The sequence below is a fragment of the Sinocyclocheilus grahami genome, unplaced genomic scaffold (genome assembly GCF_001515645.1).
Source record: "Sinocyclocheilus grahami isolate Dianchi unplaced genomic scaffold, SAMN03320097.WGS_v1.1 scaffold17.1, whole genome shotgun sequence".
Classification (NCBI taxonomy): domain Eukaryota; kingdom Metazoa; phylum Chordata; class Actinopteri; order Cypriniformes; family Cyprinidae; genus Sinocyclocheilus; species Sinocyclocheilus grahami.
The window spans coordinates 2,735,662-2,759,783 of NW_015505196.1; the positions used below are offsets into that span (position 1 = coordinate 2,735,662).

General features: G+C 40.4%; 1 protein-coding gene across 4 annotated transcripts in view; it reads left to right on the forward strand.

Annotated features, from left to right (window-relative positions):
* The window catches only part of tenm3 (teneurin transmembrane protein 3), a 123,492-nt gene that overhangs the window by 82,551 nt on the left and 16,819 nt on the right, over nt 1-24,122 (forward strand). For 3 of the 4 annotated variants that reach the window (XM_016232249.1, XM_016232257.1, XM_016232271.1), the window contains 2 exons: nt 20,062-20,311; nt 22,435-22,455. In XM_016232249.1, coding sequence (XP_016087735.1) covers nt 20,062-20,311; nt 22,435-22,455 — 271 coding nt within the window. The remainder of the gene's footprint in view (nt 1-20,061; nt 20,312-22,434; nt 22,456-24,122) is intronic. The other variant, XM_016232263.1, reaches the window with a different exon arrangement.

Consider the following 24,122-nt stretch of genomic DNA (forward strand, 5'->3'; position numbering starts at 1 on the left):
ACTATAGTTTTAATATGCACAGCACCATAAGTCACATTGATCTTGGCAATCAGCTGAAATCATGTGTTTACCCACACACTCCTAAATATCAGCAAAAATCTATTAAAATACACTTGCGTTACCTCTCATTCCCCATCTAAAAGCTGCCCATTATCTGCCTGTTAAAAGTTATTAACATGACATGGGTATAAAGCCTTTAATAAGGAGTAAATGAGTGCTCATTAGTGTCATTGCTGTTAAACGGCGTTGATGAAGTGGAGCTATAGCGGCACAGCGTTATTGTCTCAGTAATGCCAATGAAGAGACATTTGACATTTCCATGTGAGTGACCTTCACCCAGACGAAGCAGTCTGGAGTGCTCTCTGCAGCAAACATTTATGGCCACGTGTCATTGGGGAGAGGCTGCCTTGATGAATTCTTAAGGAGTCTCTCATCCCTCATCTTGGCTTTAAAAGGGTGATCAGCAGAGGTTGTCCCCATGTACCTTGCTTAAAGGATGAACCTGTTTATCCTTGAGCCCTTTCATGGGGACATGATGAGATGCTCTTAGATCACAGTTTACATAGCCTTCTAAATATAGTTCTCATCACCTTTCCAATGGTACATTTTTGTTGTAAGCTCCTTCTGCACTGCAAAAAGAGACTTATCTTGCTTAGTATTTTTATCCTTTTTATAGTCAAAATATCTAAAAAATACTTAAATTAAGATGCATTTACTAGTTGAGCAAAATGACACAAGTTATTTAGTCTTGTTTCCAGTTGAAAAAAACTAAATTAAGTGCATTTTGCTTAAAACAAGAGTATTTTCTCACCCCACTGGCAGATAATTTAACTTTTTTAAGCAAAATGCACTTAATTTAGTTGCTTATCTAGTAAATGCATCAATTTAAGATTTTTTGATATTTTGACTAGAAACAAGACAAAATACTAATACTAAGTACTAGAACTAAGTAAGATAAATCTTCTTCTTTTTTGCAGTGTGAAACTGAAATGTCTACCGTTTTGCTACCATTTTGAAATGGCTAGTCATTCTTAAAGGGGTCATATGATGCTTTTTTAAAGATCATTATTTGGTGTATTTGGTATAACAGAATATGTTGACATGCTTTAATGTTCAAAAACCACATTATTTTTCAAATACTGTACATTATTGTAGGTCCTCTATGCCCCGCCTCTCTCAAACGCTTTGTTTTCTACAAAGTCCCTCCTTCCGACAAGCGCAGTCTGCTCTGATTGGCCAGCTGACCCAGTGCATTGTGATAGGCCGAACACCACAGCCTCCTTTGCGTGAACATTTGGGCAGCATTATGCTAATATTTCCACATAGTGAGGTAGATATGTGGGGGCGTGTTAGAACGAGCCGTTTAAGGGGGGCGTGGCAGAGTCTTAACTTTGATAAAGAATATCTCTTTGGTTTTGAGACTTTAGTCTTTGCAACTTCAGGGATCTTATCTATGCACAATCAGCTTGTAACACTCCAAAGAGAAAGGAAAACTTGAAATCGCATCATATGACCCCTTTAAGGCAGTTGTTCACCAAAAAATTAACATTACTTATCTTCATGTTGTTCCAGCCCAGTTCTTTCTTCCAGGAGATAATAGGATAAAGATGAACAGACAAACATTTGTTATTGACTAAAAATCTTCCCCTCCACTGCTCTTAAATATAATATGACACGTTTGATCGATGACCTTTAGTTTATTTCAGAGCTTGAGCAGAGGGGAAGATTATCAATAAATAGTAGCTTAAATTTTGGTCTTATATATTCACGATTCGATTCTCATTCACAAGCTTGCGATTCAATTCTATTACCAGTTCGATTCGAATCGATTCAATATCGATTATTTTGGATATATATCAGGTACAGTACATACCAAATTTTCTCAAGGAAAAAAAATCTCTCAACTAATGCTGTAAAATATACATGAGAGTCAGTTGGTACTACATTACTATAATATTGAAGGTTAAAATGTACTAATTTGTTAAAATTACACTTTTTAAAATAATAGTTACAATTACATAATAATATTTCTACTTTAATTCGATTTTTTTTTATATATTAACATAATGGTGGCTGTCATAAAAACTTGATGGATTTATTCAAACATAAATTAAACATTGAAGAACAGTAAAATGTATTATGAATATGTTAAATGGTGCATATATTTAGCAAAATGCCCCTCTCTACAGTTTATTTTTCTATCTGACTAATGAGTTTATGGTTACCGAATATGTTTTTCTGAGGTAAATGTTACGATACGTGACATTGTATACAAGCCGTTATATTGACGTCTTTGTGCGGCTGAAACACTGATTGAGCGATTACATGAGACAGGATACAGATTGTAAAGTTATACTCTTTCATGTTTATTTTGTGCTGAAACTGGTATTAATGTGGAGGAGATGATTAGTTAACGTGCGCCTCACGCTGCTGCGTCTGTTGAACTGAGCGCTACAGCGATCTATCACTTCACATTAAACAGCGCCAAAACGGCATTTATTGTTTGAATACTGCAATACAATGGATAGAATTTTAAATCTGAGATTTTGTTTCATATTAAAATTACCAAAACACAATGCTTATTGCGATTAATTGGATGGGAAGTGCCCTTCAACGTTCTGCCCATTAACTGAAAACAGGCTAGACCAGGGTTCCTCAATAGGCGGCCCGCGGGCCACATCTGGCCCGTGAGAGAAAAGTTTGGTCCGCGCTAATTTCAAATAATGTGGCATGAAAATTAAAACGCAGCATCAGAAAGCTACATTAACTTACATTGTGTCCACACCGGACACGAGCGGCACGATGCAATAAAATACAAGAACTCGTTATAATCAGTGATGCTGTCTTGGATGCGGCGCGACACGACAAATCCCCGACAGTCATGCTGACTCGTTCTATTTATAACGTACTGACACAACATTCAAATGATTTGCAATGCTTTGTGGCGTCCAGTGTTGATACGATATGACTGCAAAACATGGCGAGTGTGTAGAAAAGTGAATGGACTGAACAGTTTTGAGTGAGTGACTGATATCTTTGTTATGGAATAGGCTACACATGTTGGTTCGCAGTGAGTTCACAGTTTTAACGTACAAGTTTGCTTTAATTTATTTTCAAGATCTGAGGTAAAATATCTATTGTTGCTTTCACTATGGCTATAAAGATAACGCAAAATAATATTCAAACTCACATTAGACACTTTTATCATTGAATAAAGCACATAATCATTACCTGAGATTATCACTGTAATATTTAGTATGTTGTTCCTGCCGTGACGTCACAGAAAATAAAAACCGTTCCTAAAATAGAATCCCATGTCGCTTATTGTGACGTGTCGCTGTCGCGGGTGGTTTGGACAAAAAGTACAAGGAAAAGATACTTTTTATCGCGTCATGTCTGGTTGGGACACACGGTGTTACAGTTTGATCCCCCCCCCCAAAAAAAATCTAAACTAAAATATAAATATAAAAATATTAATACTGACAAATCCATTTATTGAATCTGCAATTAGGGAAAGTGAAGAGAAGAGATCCAGTCTGGGAATGAGCAGGAACAGTTGATTTGCATGGCAGACATGGAGATCCAGATTTTTTTTGTTCATTTGTTTTTAATATTCAACAGGCAAAGTTCTTCTGTATCTAAATGCAAAAATGTTCGTAATTGTTTGAATAAAACAGACTGCTGGGGGAAAAATCTGAATATTCATTTTGTGACCATCTTGTGATTATTTTAAAGGGGTCATATGATGCGATTTAAATTTTTCCTTTATCTTTGGAGTGTTACAAGCTCTTGGTGCATAAAGAAGATCTTTAAAGTTGCAAAGACTATGGCGTGTAAAAAGACGGTATAAGTCATTATAATCAGTAATTATGTCCCCACTGGATGCAACAAGTGCCTCGTTTGTAATGGGTTTTCATGTTTTTGAATCATCGCTCCGGGACACGGCATCAACAGTATGTGAGGGGCATAACATTTCCATCTCACGCTTGAGGTATTCGGCCAATCACAACGCATTGGATAGCTGGCAAATCACAGCACACCTCGCTTTTTCAGACCGATGAGCTTTGTAAAAATCGACGCGTTTCAAAAAGGCGGGGCATAGAGGAGAAACAATAATGTGTTTTTTTACTTTAAACCGCATAAACACATTTCATTACACCAAATACACAAAATAATGTTCTTTTTAGCAGCATTATATGACCCCTTTAACAAAAGCAACAATATGATAATTGTAATAATAATAACAATTATATATATATATACTGTATATAGGTCAATGGCCCTTGGCTTGGTATTGTTGGCAGAATTCGGCCCTCTGCGAAAACTAATTGAGGAACCCTGGGCTAGACTAATCGATTCTTGGGATTTAAGAATTGATGTCGTTCCATAAAAATGAGAATCGATTAATATCGAGATGCCGATATTTTTTACACAGCCCTAGTCTTATATGGTATTTCTTCACGTGTCCTGGAAAATATATATAAAGAGAGAGAGAGCACAGTCTTTTCACAGCATTATGTGAGATCTGACATAGAAAAAGAGCTGCTTTTAGTCACTCATAAAAAAAGTAAGAGAAGCAAAAAATCTGTTCCTCTCTGGGACAGCAGCAGACAGTGATGGACAGCTGGGAGCTGGTGAATCCATGCAGGCAGGCCATAAATTACCCAATGAAGTGAGCCTCTGATGGAGGTATGTGAGCATGCCCAGTCCAACATAATGATTGTGGAAATGAACTCTCCGGAGCGAGACACAGAGGGCGTTGAGAAATTGTACTAGTCAGTTTAACTAAATCCGAGAGTGAGTGTAATATACATTATAGATACAGTATGTGTTTAACATAGATACAATCATTAATAAATCAACTTAAGGCATTGTTCTCCATTTCTTCTGTCAGGGTTATCAAAAACTAAAACAAAAATGAAAACTGATGGATTAAAAACAGCGTAAACTGGAATGAACTGAAACAAACTAAACAAATAAAACTAAAAAGAAAGGTTCAGAAGCTAACTGAGACAAAATAATCAACGAAAATAAATAATGATTTGAGCAGTCATCAAGCGCTCATCACATGTCAGAATAATCTGACCTGTCTGTCTGTGTGGGAGAACACATCCCACAGGCAATATGGCATGATGAGATGCCAGTAATATTTTCATACACTGACTCAAATTAATTTGCAGTGACTGGTAGGAAATGGCAAATAGTCTTTATTCTGTTAGAAACAATTAACTTTCAGAATCAGAAAGAGCTTTATTGCCAATTTGTCTTGGTGTTAGGAGCTTCCGGTACAGAAAATACAAACAAAGTGCAGACATACATAAAATGAGAGAATGGACAATAAATTATAAATAACAATAGTAATAAAAATATACAGAAAAAGTAAAAATGTCCATAGACAGAACTGTGAATGTGCATATGTGCTATTTACAGATGAAGGTTTAATGAGTTATTTACAGATGTGCAGTACTGAAGTGTGTTATGTGTTGTTCAGGTGTGATATGGCCTGGGGGGAAAACTTTTCCTGTGTCTGGCTGTTTTGGTGCACAGCGCTCTGTAGCGCCGGCCGGAGGGCAACAGTTCAAAGAGAGAGTTGGCTGGGTGTGAGGGGTCCAGAGTGATTTTTTTAGCCCTTTTCCTCAGTCTGGAGATGTAAAGTTCTTGGAGGTTGGGTAGAGGGGCACCAATAATCCTCTCAGCAGTCCTGACTGTCCGTTGTAGTCTGCTGATGTCTGTTTTGGTTGCTGAACCAAAACAAACAGTTATAGATGAACATAGGACAGACTCAGTGATGGCCGAGTATAACTGTTTCAGCAGTTCCTGTGGCAGGTTGAACTTCCTCAGCTGGCGGAGGAAATACAGCCTCTGCTGGGCCTTTTTCACAATAGAGTCAATGTGATTGTCCCACCTCAGGTCCTGAGAGATGGTGTTGCCCAGGAATCTGAATGACTCCACTGCAGTCAAAGTGCTGTTCATGATGTTGAGTGGGGAGAGTGCAGGGGGGTTCCTCCTGAAGTCCATCATCTCCAAAGTTTTGAGAGTGTTTAGCTCCAGGTTGTTAAGACTGCACCAGACAGCCAGCTGCTCATCCTCCTGTCTGTAAGCAGACTCGTCTCCGTCCTCGATGAGGCCGATGACTGTAGTGTCGTCTGCAAACTTCAGGAGCTTGACAGGGGGGTCCTTTGAAGTGCAGTCATTTGTATACAGGGACAGGAGCAGTGGGGAGAGCACACATCCCTGAGGGGCACCAGTGCTGATCGTGAGAGTCCTGGATGTGAGTTTGCCCAGCCTCACTAGCTGCCTGTCTGTCAGGAAGCTGGTGATCCACTGACAGATGGAGGTGGGTACGGAGAGCTGGGTCAGATTGTCTGAGAGAAGGTCAGGCATGATGGTATTGAAGGCCAAACTGAAGTACACAAATAAGATCCTTGTGTAATTCCCAGTTTTGTCAAGGTGTTGCAGGATGTAATGCAGTCCCATGTTGACTATGTCATCCACAGATCTGTTTGCTCTGTAGGCAAACTGGAAAGGATCCAGCAAGGGTCCAGTGATGTCCTTCAGGTAGGCCAGGACCAGTCGCTCAAATGTCTTTATGACCACAGACGTGAGAGCGACAGGTCTGTAGTCATTAAGTCCAGTGATTTTGAGTTTTTTGGGGACCCGGAATGATGGTGGAGCGTTTGAAGCAGCAGGGAAATTCACTCAGCACCAGTGATTTGTTGAAGATCTGTGTGAAGATGTGGGCCAGTTGGTCAGCACAGACTTTAAAACAGGCAGGTGAAACACTGTCTGGGCCTGAAGTTTTCTTAGATTTCTGCTTCCTGAAGACCCGGTTCACATCCTCTACACAGAACTTAGGTGCAGGTTGCAGGGAGGGTAGGTGAATGTGTAAAGTGCAGATCAGAGCAGGTGCTGGGTGTCAGCCTGGCCTTTTCAAATCGACAGTAAAACACATTCAGATCGTCAGCCAGTTGTTGATTCTCCACAGACTGTGGGGATGGTGTCTTGTACAAGGTGATGTTCTTCAGACCAGTCCATACTGACGCAGATGTAAAGTTCTTGGAGGTTGGGTAGAGGGGCACCAATAATCCTCTCAGCAGTCCTGACTGTCCGTTGTAGTCTGCTGATGTCTGTTTTGGTTGCTGAACCAAAACAAACAGTTATAGATGAACATAGGACAGACTCAGTGATGGCCGAGTATAACTGTTTCAGCAGTTCCTGTGGCAGGTTGAACTTCCTCAGCTGGCGGAGGAAATACAGCCTATACTGGGCCTTTTTCACAATAGAGTCAATGTGATTGTCCCACCTCAGGTCCTGAGAGATGGTGTTGCCCAGGAATCTGAATGACTCCACTGCAGTCAAAGTGCTGTTCATGATGTTGAGTGGGGAGAGTGCAGGGGGGTTCCTCCTGAAGTCCATCATCTCCAAAGTTTTGAGAGTGTTTAGCTCCAGGTTGTTAAGACTGCACCAGACAGCCAGCTGCTCATCCTCCTGTCTGTAAGCAGACTCGTCTCCGTCCTCGATGAGGCCGATGACTGTAGTGTCGTCTGCAAACTTCAGGAGCTTGACAGGGGGGTCCTTTGAAGTGCAGTCATTTGTATACAGGGACAGGAGCAGTGGGGAGAGCACACATCCCTGAGGGGCACCAGTGCTGATCGTGAGAGTCCTGGATGTGAGTTTGCCCAGCCTCACTAGCTGCCTGTCTGTCAGGAAGCTGGTGATCCACTGACAGATGGAGGTGGGTACGGAGAGCTGGGTCAGATTGTCTGAGAGAAGGTCAGGCATGATGGTATTGAAGGCCAAACTGAAGTACACAAATAAGATCCTTGTGTAATTCCCAGTTTTGTCAAGGTGTTGCAGGATGTAATGCAGTCCCATGTTGACTATGTCATCCACAGATCTGTTTGCTCTGTAGGCAAACTGGAAAGGATCCAGCAAGGGTCCAGTGATGTCCTTCAGGTAGGCCAGGACCAGTCGCTCAAATGTCTTTATGACCACAGACGTGAGAGCGACAGGTCTGTAGTCATTAAGTCCAGTGATTTTGAGTTTTTTGGGGACCCGGAATGATGGTGGAGCGTTTGAAGCAGCAGGGAAATTCACTCAGCACCAGTGATTTGTTGAAGATCTGTGTGAAGATGTGGGCCAGTTGGTCAGCACAGACTTTAAAACAGGCAGGTGAAACACTGTCTGGGCCTGAAGTTTTCTTAGATTTCTGCTTCCTGAAGACCCGGTTCACATCCTCTACACAGAACTTAGGTGCAGGTTGCAGGGAGGGTAGGTGAATGTGTAAAGTGCAGATCAGAGCAGGTGCTGGGTGTCAGCCTGGCCTTTTCAAATCGACAGTAAAACACATTCAGATCGTCAGCCAGTTGTTGATTCTCCACAGACTGTGGGGATGGTGTCTTGTACAAGGTGATGTTCTTCAGACCAGTCCATACTGACGCTGGATCATGGCTGAAAACTGTTTTCTCAGCTTTTCAGAGTAGTTATTTTTAGCCACTCTGATCTTCTTTGTTAGTCTGTTCCTGGCCTGGTTATACAAGACTTTATCCCCATTTCTGTAAGCATCCTCTTTGGCGTGACGAAGCTGTTTGAGTTTCCCTGTAAACCACGGTTTATAATTATTGATGATAAGAATGTCCTGGTGGGGATGCACATATCCTCACAGAAACTGATATATGATGTTAGTCTCCATGAGCTTGTCCAGATCGGTGGAAGCAGCTTCAAAAACACTCCAATCAGCGAGGTCAAAACAGGCATGTAAATCCCGCTCTGCTTCATTAGTCTATCTTTTAACAGTCCTTAATACAGGTTTGGCTGATTTCAGTTTCTGCCTGTAGGTCGGTATAAGATGAACCAAACAGTGATCAGAGAGCCCCAAAGCTGCCCGTGGAACAGAGTGATATGCATCCTTAATTGTTGTATAACAGTGATCCAATATATAACTGTCTCTGGTGGGACATGTAACATGCTCTGTATTTTGGCAGGTCACGGGAGAGATTTGCTTTGTTAAAATTTCCAATAATTAAAAGAGAGTCCGGGTACCGTTGTTCCATTTCAGTTATTTGTTCGGCCAGCTGTTGCATCGCGATGCTCACGCACGCGTCCGGAGGCACGTACACATTCACGAGAATGAAAAAGGAAAACTCCCGGGGAGAATAGAACAGTTTACAGTTTATGAAGAGCGCCTCTAAATTAGGAGAGCACATCTTCTTCAGAGTTGTTACGTCTGAACACCAACCTTCATTTATGTATAAACATAGTCCACCACCTCTCGTTTTCCCCGTTAACTCCATGATGCGATCCGCTCTGAACAGCTGGTAGCCCGGCAGATGAAGCGCGTTGTCCGGAATGGCTTCACTCAGCCAGGTTTCTGGGAAGCACAATGCAGCAGATTTTGAAAAGTCCTTGTTTGTGCGGGTGAGGAGATGTTGTTCACCCATTTTGTTAGGAAGGGAATGGAGATTTGCTAGATGGATACTAGGGAGCGCAGTTTGCGGAGCTTAACCAGCGCGTTAGATGCATTTCCCTCTTTTCCGTCTGAGCACTGCCCCTCCGACCAAAACATCCAACAAAGCGTCTGAATAATCAAAAACCGGGAAAAAATTGTCTGGTGTGTATTGCCTTATGTCCAGTAGTTCGTCTCTGGTAAAACTAAGATAATGACTAAACACAGAACAAACAAACAAAAACAGTAAAAGAATGGGAGCGTTCTACACCACGACAGCCATACTCGGCACCATCTTAAAGCAGAGAGTTTAACTTAATTTAACTTTTGTGCAATGATTTGGATAGCTTCTCTATTTTATGAGTGCACAGGCATGTTGTTTTTTGAATGTTTACTTTGTTTATTTATAGGTTCTAACTCTGATGCAGCTTTGTTTCTTTGTAACGTAACGGGGGGGGGGGTGAGCCACTAGTTGTCCAGACTCTCTTTTTGTTGTTGTTGGCATCTTGAGTGACACTAAGCCCTCTTTTACTTCACTGGCTGAGAGCCATCTGTCCATACAAATTCCAACGGTCTTTCATCTCCTCTCCATGCCTGCTGCCCTTGCTTCGTCCCTGACCCCCCTCTACCCACCAGCCCCTATACCTCCTGATCCCTAGCATATCCAACTGTCTGATTAGTAAGGCACCTGTCCCACCTAGAGCATCCCAGAATACACTGCTGCAGGTCATTCAAGCTCTGTTGGATGTCATTGAGTCATGATTGTGGATCCTTAATTCCACAGTTCAAGCCAGTTAGATTTCTAAGGCTTCTTAATAATAATAATAAATGTGCTGCTGTATTGTTAACTATTAAAAATCAGTGTTATTTGAGATGCTGAAACAAAATACCAAATATAAATATTACATAAAAAAGAACATTTGAAACTAACTGAAAATAAATCTGAAAAAATTATCTAAATAAAAATATAAAAAAATTACAAAAGCACATGACAAAAGTAAAAATAAATAAATAAATAAAACGTGAAAATTATATAAAATTATTTTTTTATTTGAAAATAAAAGATAATAAAAAATATTAATGCATTTTAATCTATAAATAGTATTTATAATATTGTCATATTAATTATAATATAAAATAATAATAATGTTGTTGCCATTATAACATTTTAGGTAACTCTTACCCTGTACAATATTTAGTGGAAGGAGGCTCTGTCTCCCATCACCCTTTCAGAGCAACACAATGTCATTTGAGAGCACTTATTACTGTCAGTAGTCTCAAAATGTCTGCAATGGTCTAATAGAAATTAATAGTAGCTATCCAGGTCCATAAATGTTGAACGTTTAGTGTGTGCGGCGAGGGAGCTACAACGTATGTAATTGTAAGTGTCCATCTGAAATGTGTGTAGCTCCAAGCTTTAGGCCTGAGAGTCTTTCAGTGTATCTATATTCTTGTCTAGTTATAATGAAAGGAACAGAGTAATAAGGCCTACTGTAATATCCTCTGGGGTTTGGTTAAGTGTAGGAGTGTTTGTTTGCATTAGCTTCCCGTCTCTGGTGACCTCACCCTGTCACCACACTTTTCATGCTGTCTCACGAGGGAAAACACATGCATGCTTACATCCAGACAACGCCCAGCTACAAACTAAAACACACACTCGCACTATTTTTGCGTCCTCCATCTGTTCACATTCACAGCCTTTTCTAAAGGAACTAAGTTAATCTACAGTCCGCCGGTCATTATAGCTAAATAAACCAAGACAGGTTGATCAGGACCTAATCTCGTGTAGTCGTGAATCCATGGCAGCTTTCATTGGCCAAGGCCTGCCCATGAGGCCGTTTGACTGACATGTCAACCAACCAATCACAGTTCGTTTCGTTCAGCGTTACCTTTCGGGGCGTGGAAATGTTGCCACAATAACAGACCGGTGTGTAAAACTCTTGGGACGTATTTTAAAGATTCTATGCTGCGAACTTTAAATATTTCAAATACTTTTGAAACTCCAGTGTTTAGTTGATCCTGATGAGCGCTTGTCGTCACAGTTGTAAACACTACAGCTTTCTTCTTTCGGGGTTTGGCGTCACGGCATCTTTGTTTCCAGACGGAACGTTAAAGAACGTGACATGCACGTCTCCCGGAAATCCTGTAGAATTCAACCAATTCGATGACGACTTCGACACTCCTGAAGTGTTTCCACTTTTGTGTCCCATATGCATCAGACGTTTAGCCAACAGTCCGTGGGCGTGACGTCTGAGACCAAGACTAATCAGGACCCAACAGGAAGTGGAAATATGAGACTAGCACAGCTGTGTAGGAAAACATTGCCAATTATACGGTTTATTGATCACTTTACAAAAGTATTTGACCGCACAATTTGGTGATTGAATAATCAGAATCAAGTATTCCAAAGTGCTGTGTAATAAATATTAATAAAGTATTTGCACTGGCATCTACCGGGGCTGATTTTATATTGCCACAATTGGCAAATCAAACGCCTTGTCCCAGTGCCTCACTTGATGTGCATTTGCAATGGTCAACTCGTATCCATGAAATCCACAAGATTTTAAGATATCCCATTTGTTTTTTCGACTTCAGAAAGGTGTTCATCTCCATAGCGGCTATTGTATGCTCAGTGTGGAGGAGGACTGCAGGATCCCCCATACAGCAGATGAAATATATGTACATTTATTAGATTTCCATAAGTGAAATATATTGCCATATGTAAGTATATATGACCTATTAGAATTTGGAACAACTTCATATATTAACATGATAGGACAGTATAGACAGACAGGAAATGAAGTGGTGGAGAGAGGGGGGTGGGATTGGGAAAGGTCCTTAAGTTAAGGAGTCGAACTCTGGTCACCAGAAGCTCAATCGCGTTACATGTCGATATGCTGCTCCAACAATAGACATGCATTTAAAGGGGTCATATGATGCGATTTCAAGTTTTCCTTTCTCTTTTTATTACAGAAACATATATAAACATACAGATTTTTGTATATATGGTTGCTACATATAATACAATGTAAAAATCATCATAAAGACATTATTAATCTAAGCACATATTCATTGGTAAGATATAAAAAATCCCCATACTAAAATTTGTATATCTTCTTTTACCCAGAGAATGTATGTGAGTTCTCCGAACTTACTGTGCATGCATCATAGTGGTTAGTTAGTCTTTCATTTATTAGTCATCATCTATGAAGATTCTCAAGCAGGCAGAGGAGTTAAACCGACTGTAAACAGGGTGGTTAGGTGGGGCTGAGTATTTTTTTTTTCTTTTACAGTAATGCCAAGTCCCCTCCTTTTCTCCCCCTCTCTGTCTTGACCTGTGGGCTCTGATAAGGCTTGGGAAGTCTGTGTTTGTGTTCATCTTTGGATGTTCACATGCCACAGCTAGCACCGGCTCCAGTCAGGCATGCTATCTTAAAGAGTTCATTCACAGAATCCCCTTGCTTATGGAGAGCCCTCCCACTTCCACTACCACCTGCTGCCTTAATGTGCACATATATATATATATATATATGTGTTCCACTCTAACCTTCTTTACCACACGTGTACACACATACACATGAAAGTGGCCTAATCGCATTTTGACATCTTTCCATCCCTCTCAAGTCTCTTTTTCCCCTGAAGGCCGCTGTATCCACGTTTTCCTCTCACCTCACACAAGCGCTCACACACTCCGACACCGCAAATTCAGCCACGCTAGACTTTACTGCCCTTTCTAAATTCCATTGAGTTCAGCTTTAGTCATGTACAAGCATGTAATGCAACTTTGAATCTGGCTGCATGAGCCAAGCGCACCTCGCTCTCTGATGTGGACCACCACAGCCTGCAGGGCTTACCTGCATCCTCTCTCGTTCTCTCTCGCCATCTCAGCCTCTGATTCCTTTCATCTGCCCTTATCAGCCTCTGTCAGTGCTCAGCCACTGTACCTCCCCTCCTTCCACCTAACAGCAGGAGGTCAGGGAGAGAGATTCAGACACCTCTCTTTGGGACTGCAATTACTTCCAGTCAGGAAATCTTCAAAGACAGAGTGTGTGATTGATGGAAAGCATGTTCGCAGATTTGCTACTTGTTTTTTTCTGCTGTGCTGCATGTGTGGTACAGACACTCTGGACCAAAAAATAAAAATAATAAAAAGCATCACCTGCTTATTACTAGTTTTGTCCTGACTCCAAACACACTGTTTTCCCATTATTCAAATTGACTTTGGACCTGTCAGGAAGAAGTTCATGAAATATTAATGACAAAAAAATGGCAGAGAGATGTGAGAAATGAACACACAGGAGACGCAAAATGATTAAATTAAATTGATTTTGGTAATACTCGATGACCACTAATCGCACTCTCTCTACACATACACACCCACACGCACTTCACGCGGCTCCGCAAAGATTTATGGTTGCTTTTCCATACAGTTTTTATGTATTTTTCAAATTAGCTGACACAGTGGCTATGACTGCGAAGATAAACAAATCCTTTGAGATATGATGTATTGCTTTAAAATACCAAAAGCCTGGAATCAAAAGTTTAGAAAACCAATACATAAAGGACTTTATATATATATATATATATATATATATATATATAAAGCGACACAGTTTTCAGTCTGATACAATTCTTATTTAAATATATCTCGCAAATATTTGCAGAGTTATCAGATTCTAACAAAAGAGAGGAAAAAATAAGCATTGTCTTAAGACAGAGAGATTGAAGGAGAGTTGTTGAGACAAAAGAAGTGGAGTAGAACACAAGACATTAAATGGTACACTGCGAGAAAGAAAAGGAGGCAGTGACAGATGGTTTGTGAGGCGTAAATGGAAGAAAATTGAGTAGGCTACAGCTTCAGCTCTATCTCATCTAGTTTCTGACCCAACATAAACACAGCAGCTATAAACTCCAATTCAGCCTTTTATTGGCAAATCACTGCTTTCCACTCATAACCTGTCCTCTTTTGTCAGATTTTTATATACACACACATCACGCATATCAAAGGAACAAGTACACACAATCATTATGAGCTGAGGGCTGTCTCTCTGCATGCCTGAATGAATAATCCAGCACGTCTCACGTCAAGAGCCATTAACAATCTGGGGCTAGTCATAATCTGTGTGTGTGTAATTGAAGACATTCGTTGTTGTGCGTGTGGGTGTATGTAGATCCGCTCGCACTATTATTTCCAAGCCCTCATACGGCAGATCAAACAGGTGCGGAGTGGGTTTCATTACTGTAATGCGACCACAAGTAATTTGCGTGAAAGAGCGACCAGTGCGCATGGCTCCGATTGGCCACTGAAAATGTGTTTTCGTGTGTGTGTATATCTGAAGCGACCTCCCTCGGAGAAGCTCAGTTTGAAGTCAAGGTCGTGGGTCTCTCCCAGGGCCAACGAGCCTCCCTTGTCCAATTTGTCTTTGTTAGTGGAGCATCGCTACAGAGTAGCCTAAAAGTACTTCAGAAAGCAGCCCTCCGTCTACGTACCTCCATCCCTCTCACTCTTCCGGCCAATCCCTCGCTCAATGGCTTAATCGATGGTGGGTGGTTGATCAGAGGAGGAGGTATATTGAGATTTATGGGGACGTTTAGACCGTGATGCGGCTGCTGTGTGGACCGGTGCCCAAGCACACCCGAGAGGGGGCTTAAGATGGCGTCATTGATCTCACTCATAATTAGCGCACAGAGGAGCTAGATGCAGAATTCCAGCATGCTGCCCGATGTGAATAATTTAGCGCGCACCGCATGAAGTCATCCTTTGAAGTGCAGCTTTGAAGACCCCCACCCCCCACCCCAGTCTCGAACACCCCGCCGCTTTCAAAGCAACTCCCAAAAAGCAGCTAACTGTGTTCGCAAGGACGCTTTCAGAAAACATTCTATTGACTTGGACACTTTGAGTTCACCTGCACACTTTGACTTGATGTGTGTAAGAACACTTCCTCTTACTCTCTTAAATGTCTTTGGTTCTGTCCAGTCTTATCTTTAATCTTTAACGCATGTGCGCAAAGCAAACAGTCTTCCTCTCCAAAAATCGCACACAGACGCTCACATTTTCAGTGTTTTGGACGCACACTCTTGAGGTGTTCCAAAACGGTGAGCTGACTACACAGAAGGCGGCAAGGGAATTATTAATTAGAAGTAAATGTATATTTCATTCACATTGATAAAAATTGCTCGGTGTAATTAAAATGAAGTGTTCATTTGCAAAAACCGATAAACGGTATCTTTAAAAAAATGAACTGACTGCCTTATTCTCCACATATAGCGCGATCTGAACCCTAAACATGTTTTGTCAAAAAAGCCGGTATTGTCCACTTTCAAGGCATCCCAAAGTCACGTTTTACAGCATAAGCCAACAAGCGTATTCAGGTCAGGTGACAAGGCTGCAAGTCAGTTCAAAACGAAGTGCTAGCTAAGAGGAGTTTTGTCAAAGCTGACTAAAAGTGATTGAGGATGGATCATTTTGACAAACTTGATGAGCCTGTGATTTCTCCTTCAAGGCATAAAAGGAAACAAAAGCTGAAACCTTTTCACTATACCTTGCAAAAGCAGCACGTTACAATGGTGAGGGAAAAGCTGCTCCCTGTATTGCGTGTAATCACAACAACAAAGTTTGTCAGGCATCTATATTGTCAGCTGAGCAGATTACAAAGATTAAACAAGTGTTTTTGTTAAACTGTGAAACATGAAATGTGGAGTTACCTGCTTTTGCCAAAAAAACACTGTTGGAGTTATCAGCTTTTGCTAACAAACTTTTAATATATAGAAACGTATTTTCAATTAATTTTAATTTTGTAAGTTACCTGTATTTGAGTTATTATTTCTTAATCAAAACAACCCAACTGCACTTTGATTGATTTTACGTAGAATTCACAATAAAAATGGAGTTATCTGTTTTTGCAAATTAACTCTTCAAATGAGCTGTGTATTTTCATGCTACAGACTATACTAAAACCAGTTGAGTCAAGTCTCTCCAGTGCATAGTGCTATTTATTTGTCACACAAATTCCTGCTGATGTCCATGAATAATCCAGCACATCCCACATCGTGAGCCGTTCTCAATTTGGGGCCCGACATGATCTGTATATGTCTAATTGAAGACATTCATTGTTGTGCATGTGGGTGTACTACATCTGCTTGCATTTCCAAGCCCTCATACGGCAGATCAAACAGGTGCGGTGTGGGTTTCATTACTGTAATTCGACAATCTTTGTGCGAGTTGTGTATTTTCATGCTTCGCACTATATTGGAACCAGTTGAGTCGAGTCTCTCCAGTGCATAGTGCTATTTGTGTGGCATACAAGTTGCTGCCGATGTAGAGCATTCCGAATCGGACACTTCTGAGGTTCCGTGACTGTTCTGATGTAGGCAGCGTAGCAGCTAGATTTTGCAACACAACTTCTCTCTCTCCTTCTGGGTGGAGGGCTTGTGTTGAGAAGGCAGTAGGAAGTTAGTGGAGTTCACAGTTGACAGGAGACTTGTGGTGGACTCTAATTTGAGCACTCACAGTGGATGACAGCGGTTTGTGGTGGCACATGTTATTTCTGCTCCGTCTACGAATCGCTTGTCTCTCCCTGATGCCCTCTGTCTCCATTCTCTCTCTCTGTCTTGTTTGCTTTCTCTATGGGAACCGAGAGCCAGCAACACCATTAAATTCAGCACGCTGTATGAAATTCTGAGGCCTAGCTTAGCAGGTGTCATGTATCCTCAGCTCTCTGTGCTGGTTCTTGCCTTTTAATGTGATTTGTGTGCATCTGCTAAGAATATGAATGTGAATGTAAACTCTGCCTGACAATGGGAGTATAGAATATTTCATCTTTTTCCTTTTAACATTTTCAAATTGGGCTTTCATAAGTGTCCGGACAGATATTTTAAGTTTCTTGTGGGGTAGTGCATCTTGTATTTAAGGATTCCCTGGTTTCTGTTTGCTAAATGAACAGTTTTACTGTAGTGCTGTGTTACATTTATGCAGTATTGACCTGCTCAAATGAATGGAGAAAACATGCTGAAGCAACATGCTCTTTCAACACACTTTACATTTCAAAACTGGTTGTAAAAATTTAATCTATCTTTCATCGTGAAAGCAGGTAGCTATTCAATAGCTTGTAAATTCCTTATTGACCATAGCTGCACATTTATAACAATTTCAAAGGCTTGCTGACTCATATTTTTAAAATATGATAATGTTACATAGACTTAACTATTTGGAAGGTATTTTTTATTAGAACCTATTAGTGGAGAGTTAGACGTCAACAAACAGACATGCTCATTTACCAAATGTGAATGTGCCAGTGAGCACGTCGGCGCTGATGCTTGTCTTCCCTCCTCCAACATTTTGCAATTCCCTTTCATAAATCATGAAGATATTTCTGTCTATAAATGCATGCTTTAGAGATGGTTCCTGCTGACCCTCCTCTCCTGGTGCCCCCTTGATCCTAACCAGCATTAAAAAAAGATCAAAAAACTCTTCATACCTTTTTTTCCACTCTAGGGCCTGATAAAAGACCCCCTGTGTTCTACTTATTGCTAACCTGAGGCTTGATCTTTCGTGCATGTTACAGGCTTCAGTCACCGTGTTTCTCAAAAATTTGACAAGAACTTTTGTAAGCGTTTTCTGTTAGTAATTTTCAGATTTCCCAGAGTGTGTAACAGTTGTCGAAATGTTTGAGGGTATGTTTTCTCCTCTTTTAACTTCATAATTTATTGTTACTGTCATTGCTTATTGTCGTTTACCAATTTACAAATTTTTATCTGGTGTAAGTATACGATTCCAGCCTCTCATAAAACAAAAGAAAAATCTGTGAACAGTACTAGTAATGCTGCTGTCGGAGGAACAAGGTAAGGGCATAAGGGAAATGATGGGGCAGCAGTGGAGTCTGGTGGGTTTTAGTCAATCTGGTGTTGCTATTAGTGCACCATTAAAATATGTCCTGAGGGACAATATTAAAGCACAACATCGACGATCAAATTCAATCCTGGGGCCAAGTGAGCTCATCACACAGTCCAAACCCACACCCTGTGGCATTTCCAAAGTGTTTAACATGCACGCACACACACAAATATACAGTGAAACTATCAGAAACACTCTCATGCATGCTTTTCCCTCACACATACTCGACCTTGCAGGCATGCAAATTCACAATTGCTGTGGTTATAGGATTAACCAGGGTGTATTACCTGGATTCAGAATTGAAGAGGTGCAGTCACAGATAGAAAAACAGGAAATAACTTTAGTCACGATGGGTAGTGACTTGTTCACGCAGTTTGGTGAAAGTTAGTCTTAACTGGCTTTTATTTAACATTAATAATGCTATACCTGCTTTCACAGGCAAATGTTCTTAGAATAAAAGCTTAAAACAAGTTTACAAAAGTCTGAAAAGAGTCCACAGCAGTTTGTGAAATCATTTTAACAGTGTGTGAGAGGATGAGTATTCGTTTTTCATTTGGAACTAATATGAGGGAACAAAAATATATATTGATGTAGTTTTTATTTTTTAAAACTTACTGTGATGCACCCAACAGTCATTTCATCATGTGATTCGATTAATCGATTCGCTTAAGTTGCCAGTGCCATATAATCATTCTGGCAGCATGTGTTTGGGCTGTTTATTGATTCTGAACTTCTGCCAGATTGCTCCCTTTTCTCACTGCTGAATATATTAGCACTTGAATTATCAGAATGCTACATTACTATAAGCCAGACGGTTCTGTGAACCAGTTTGAAAACGGCAACACACTTTGATAGCATTACATTAAGGTGAAAAACATCTGAGAATAAAATATTCAAAAGCAAAAATTAATTACTGTTTAAGAAATGCTAATACGTAAGATATGAAGCAGTTCTTTTTTCCTAATTGTTCGTAATATCAATTTGATAAGTTTCCTTGTTTATTTCTGCCTAATTTATTTAATTAAAAAGATGAAAATAGTCATTTAATATCCTATTTAGCCAAAGATATCGATAAAGAGGTAGAATACTAAATGAACTAAACAGATCTCTTGTTGTGCATGGGATTTATAGGTTATTATAGCAGTAATGAGATGCTGCATAGATAAACTGTCCTCTCATTCACTAAATGGGTATCACTTATTACATATTTATGGCTCATTCTTTTTCTTTGATTATTGTTTGATTGGTTTGGTGTGGTCTATTGGTTTGAGATTCAGGCTGATAACTGAAAGGTTGTAGGTTCAATCGCATTTCTGGCCTTGAGCACAGCAGAAGGGGGGATTGTCAGGTACACACACACACAAACCATCATGTCTGTGTTTGCAACTTTCCAGACAGGCTGTCAGTGAATGTTTTGTCTGTGTTGGTCTGTATACATAATAATGCATATATACAGAGCAACACAGACTTACAGTCTAGCTGGAATGTTCCAAACATAGCCTTTTGAACTTACGTATCCAATCATATTAGAGTACTGGATCTAACTGTTGATTATTGTATATCAAACACATAAATGAACATTACATCATCAGAATCGCTGTTATGGCTATTCATTAGATCATGCCATTCATTTTTAATTGCCTCTTCATCTTTCCAAATTCAGCTCCGTGATGATATACTATACAGTTGCTCACCCACACAACCCTCTCTTCCTGTCCCGCAGGCATTCTGTACAAAGGCAACGGTGAGAACGTCTTCATCTCCCAGCAGCCTCCAGTGATCAGCACCATTATGGGTAATGGGCGCAGGCGCAGTATCTCCTGCCCCAGCTGTAATGGCCAGGCTGATGGCAACAAATTGTTGGCTCCAGTGGCCCTTGCCTGTGGATCTGATGGCAGCCTGTTCGTCGGTGACTTCAACTACATCAGACGCATCTTTCCCTCTGGAAACGTTACCAGTGTTATGGAGCTGAGGTAAGAAACGCAAGTTAGTACATTAAAAAACAATATAATGTAGCCTTTGTGCTAATGATATGAACACTGCGTGTCGTTAGACTGTAATATGGGGCACTCAGCCCAGTGTAAGGCTCATGTGGTCTGAGAAGAACATGCTGACAGTTACAGGGTTCTCATCTGTAGAGGGTGACTCATTACTGGTGCTCTCGCCCCCTTAAGCCAAGAAGAAATGCATATTCCCATCTACCACAAGCCTTCTATTGAGCTCGTCCAGCCCACATCAAAGGCTGTGTGTGCGCGCGCGCACGTCTGTGTTTATTTACTGAGCTCAGAGAAATAACAGTGTTTATCTCTCAGAGTTTTTCTGCCAACTAAACAAAGTTGTTTTTGTTTCTTCAAAGAGATTAATCAGAGATTTATAATATAGCCGTAAAGCTTATAATTTAAAGAAGCTGTTGATTCTAAGTATGTTTGTTCTTTCATTGAAATGTAATTGTATTTTGTTGGTTGCAGGGCATTTTATATGCCACCAAATCTATTGTGGCTTAGATTAATTTCAATTTCAGTTGACATTCAAAAACTCACATCTCATAATTTAGGAGTTTGCATACAACTGTTGGCAGCACAAAGTGAATATTAAAAAAAATGCGTTTTTAGTATTAAAATGTTTGAATCTCTAAATGCAAGCTAAAATGTAAATATATGGAAAGGAGTTATTTTGTATGCCCTAGTTGTTCTTTTTGGGCAAATTAAACTCAACAGCCCCAGTCTCCACTCACTTTCAGTATATGGAAAATAGAAGTCTGCACATAATATTAAATGAATTCCTTTTACGTTCCACAGAGGATACAAACACATTCAGATTTGGAGTGACATGAGGGTTAGTAAATTATGACATTTTCTCTTTAACAGGAAAATATATCCAAAAAGCTGTCAAATGTTCCATCTCTATAATAGAAAAAAATTTGTTTTGATTGTTCAGTGTGTGTTTAAAAAAAAAAAAGGTGGTGATATTGATTTAATAATCTAAACTATCTGAAATATTCAAAGTATATTCCCTCCTGACTGTGATCACAGTGTGATCTAATCTAAACACCATGAAGTGCAGAGCTGATACATTACAAACATGAGGTGAACACATGTGCCCTTTTCTTTCAAATGTCGAGACCTGTCATTTCCTTTCCTTAGATCTAGAGTGGCCTCACACATCCACAGAGAAAGAGACACGTAGATATTCTTTCAAAGTGCTCTCAGGGTTCCTCTATATGAAATCAGAGCCGTGTCTCAGGTCTTTTATAGACTCTCACTGAAATGATCATAAATTTTTCCCTCACACTCGGTGGGGCCTAGAGGGCACTCCATGTCACTCTCCACTCTCCTGCAGCACCTCATTTAGCCATTGCGGTGATACATGACCGTATCTCCTCTCTTGCCTTATCTCTTGTTCCTTTCTCTTTTGGCCTAAATCGTCTGTCTCGTCCTTTTAGCGCCTCTCGTTTTCCATCTCATGTTTTCCCTGCCTGTGTCTTTCTATCATTGACACTTACTGTATTTTTAACCTTATCTTATCATCTTCCATTCCTTCCATCTGCCCCCAACTTGATACCCGCGCAAAAATCTCTCATATGTGCGCTCACACGAGGTCTCTATAAATGGCCCAGCACTTAACAGGTTTCAGTATCATCTTTGTGCGTCTGCTGCTCCTGTAAATTAAATTCCTTCATTAAAGCCGTAAAACACATGGATGAAGCAAATTAAATGGTGGTCCTCTGTGGGACATATTCACAGCGTGGCATCTGTGCGGCTAAAGGCAATGTTTAAGGAATTGCTTTTCATTGTCTGGGACACAATCAATTTGCTATTATGGGCCAGTTAACCTCAGCGTGTGCTGTGAGCTCATACTGCTCTTTAGTTCCCAGGTGGAATATTCACATATCCAACTCCATTTAAGAAACAAGACAAAGTACAGCTAACAGGCCCGTCTTGCTGCATTATTTCCCATATATGTGCGAGAAGGAGAGATTAATATATGCACACCAGTTTTTTTCCCCTTTCTTGACAAGATTTATGTGCTGCTGCTGTTTTACTCTATCTCTCCCTTTTCTTATCTCTCTTCTCTTTTTTTCCTCTGCTACACTAAGAAATAAAGATTTCAGACATAGGTAAGCCATTCCAACTCTCTCACAGATGCACAGCCCCTTTCAGTCTGGTTGCAGGCCATTCTTTATACAAGTGTTTGTCTCCCCATAAGTGTTGTGGCATGCTATCAGAAGTAAACGTAAATGTGTCATCTGCTTCAGATGTTTATTGGTGTACCAGTGACATTTTGTGATAATTCTTAAAGTTTGTTTGATTTTCTTGGTAATATTTAAGTCACATAATTAATTTGCTTTAAAGCTCATTGCCCGAATCTCTAATACATTGAGGTCTAAAAGTCTAAGACCACTAGTTTATATAGATATATACAAACCCAATTCCAAAAAAGTTGGGACAAAAGGAGGAGTAAAAGTAAAAAAGGAATGGAATAATTTACAAATCTCATAAACTTATATTTTATTCACAATAGAATATAGATAACATATCAAATGTTGAAAGTGAGACATTTTGAAATGTCATGCCAAATATTGGCCCATTTTGGATTTCATGAGAGCTACACATTCCAAAAAAGTTGGGACAGGTAGCAATAAGAGGCCGGAAAAGTTAAATGTACATATAAGGAACAGCTGGAGGACCAATTTGCAACTTATTAGGTCAATTGGCAACATGATTGAGTATAAAAAGAGCCTCTCAGAGTGGCAGTGTCTCTCAGAAGTCAAGATGGGCAGAGGATCACCAATTCCCCCAATGCTGCGGCGAAAAATAGTGGAGCAATATCAGAAAGGAGTTTCTCAGAGAAAAATTGCAAAGAGTTTGAAGTTATCATCATCTACAGTGCATAATATCATCCAAAGATTCAGAGAATCTAAAACAATCTCTGTGCGTAAGGGTCAAGGCCAGAAAACCATACTGGATGCCCGTGATCTTCGGGCCCTTAGACGGCACTGCATCACATACAGGAATGCTACTGTAATGGAAAACACAACATGGGCTCAGGAATACTTCCAGAAAACATCGTCGGTGAACACAATCCACCGTGCCATTCGCCGTTGCCGGCTAAAACTCTATAGGTCAAAAAAGAAGCCATATCTAAACATGATCCAGAAGCGCAGGCGTTTTCTCTGGGCCAAGGCGCATTTAAAATGGACTGTGGCAAAGTGAAAAACTGTTCTGTGGTCAGACGAATCAAAATGTGAAGTTCTTTTTGGAAAACTGGGACGCCATGTCATCCGGACTAAAGAGGACAAGGACAACCCAAGTTGTTATCAGCGCTCAGTTCAGAAGCCTGCATCTCTGATGGTATGGGGTTGCATGAGTGCGTGTGGCATGGGCAGCTTACACATCTGGAAAGGCACCATCAATGCTGAAAGGTATATCCAAGTTCTAGAACAACATATGCTCCCATCCAGACGTCGTCTCTTTCAGGGAAGACCTTGCATTTTCCAACATGACAATGCCAGACCACATACTGCATCAATTACAACATCATGGCTGCGTAGAAGAAGGATCCGGGTACTGAAATGGCCAGCCTGCAGTCCAGATCTTTCACCCATAGAAAACATTTGGCGCATCATAAAGAGGAAGATGCGACAAAGAAGACCTAAGACAGTTGAGCAACTAGAAGCCTGTATTAGACAAGAATGGGACAACATTCCTATTCCTAAACTTGAGCAACTTGTCTCCTCAGTCCCCAGACATTTGCAGACTCTTATAAAAAGAAGAGGGGATGCCA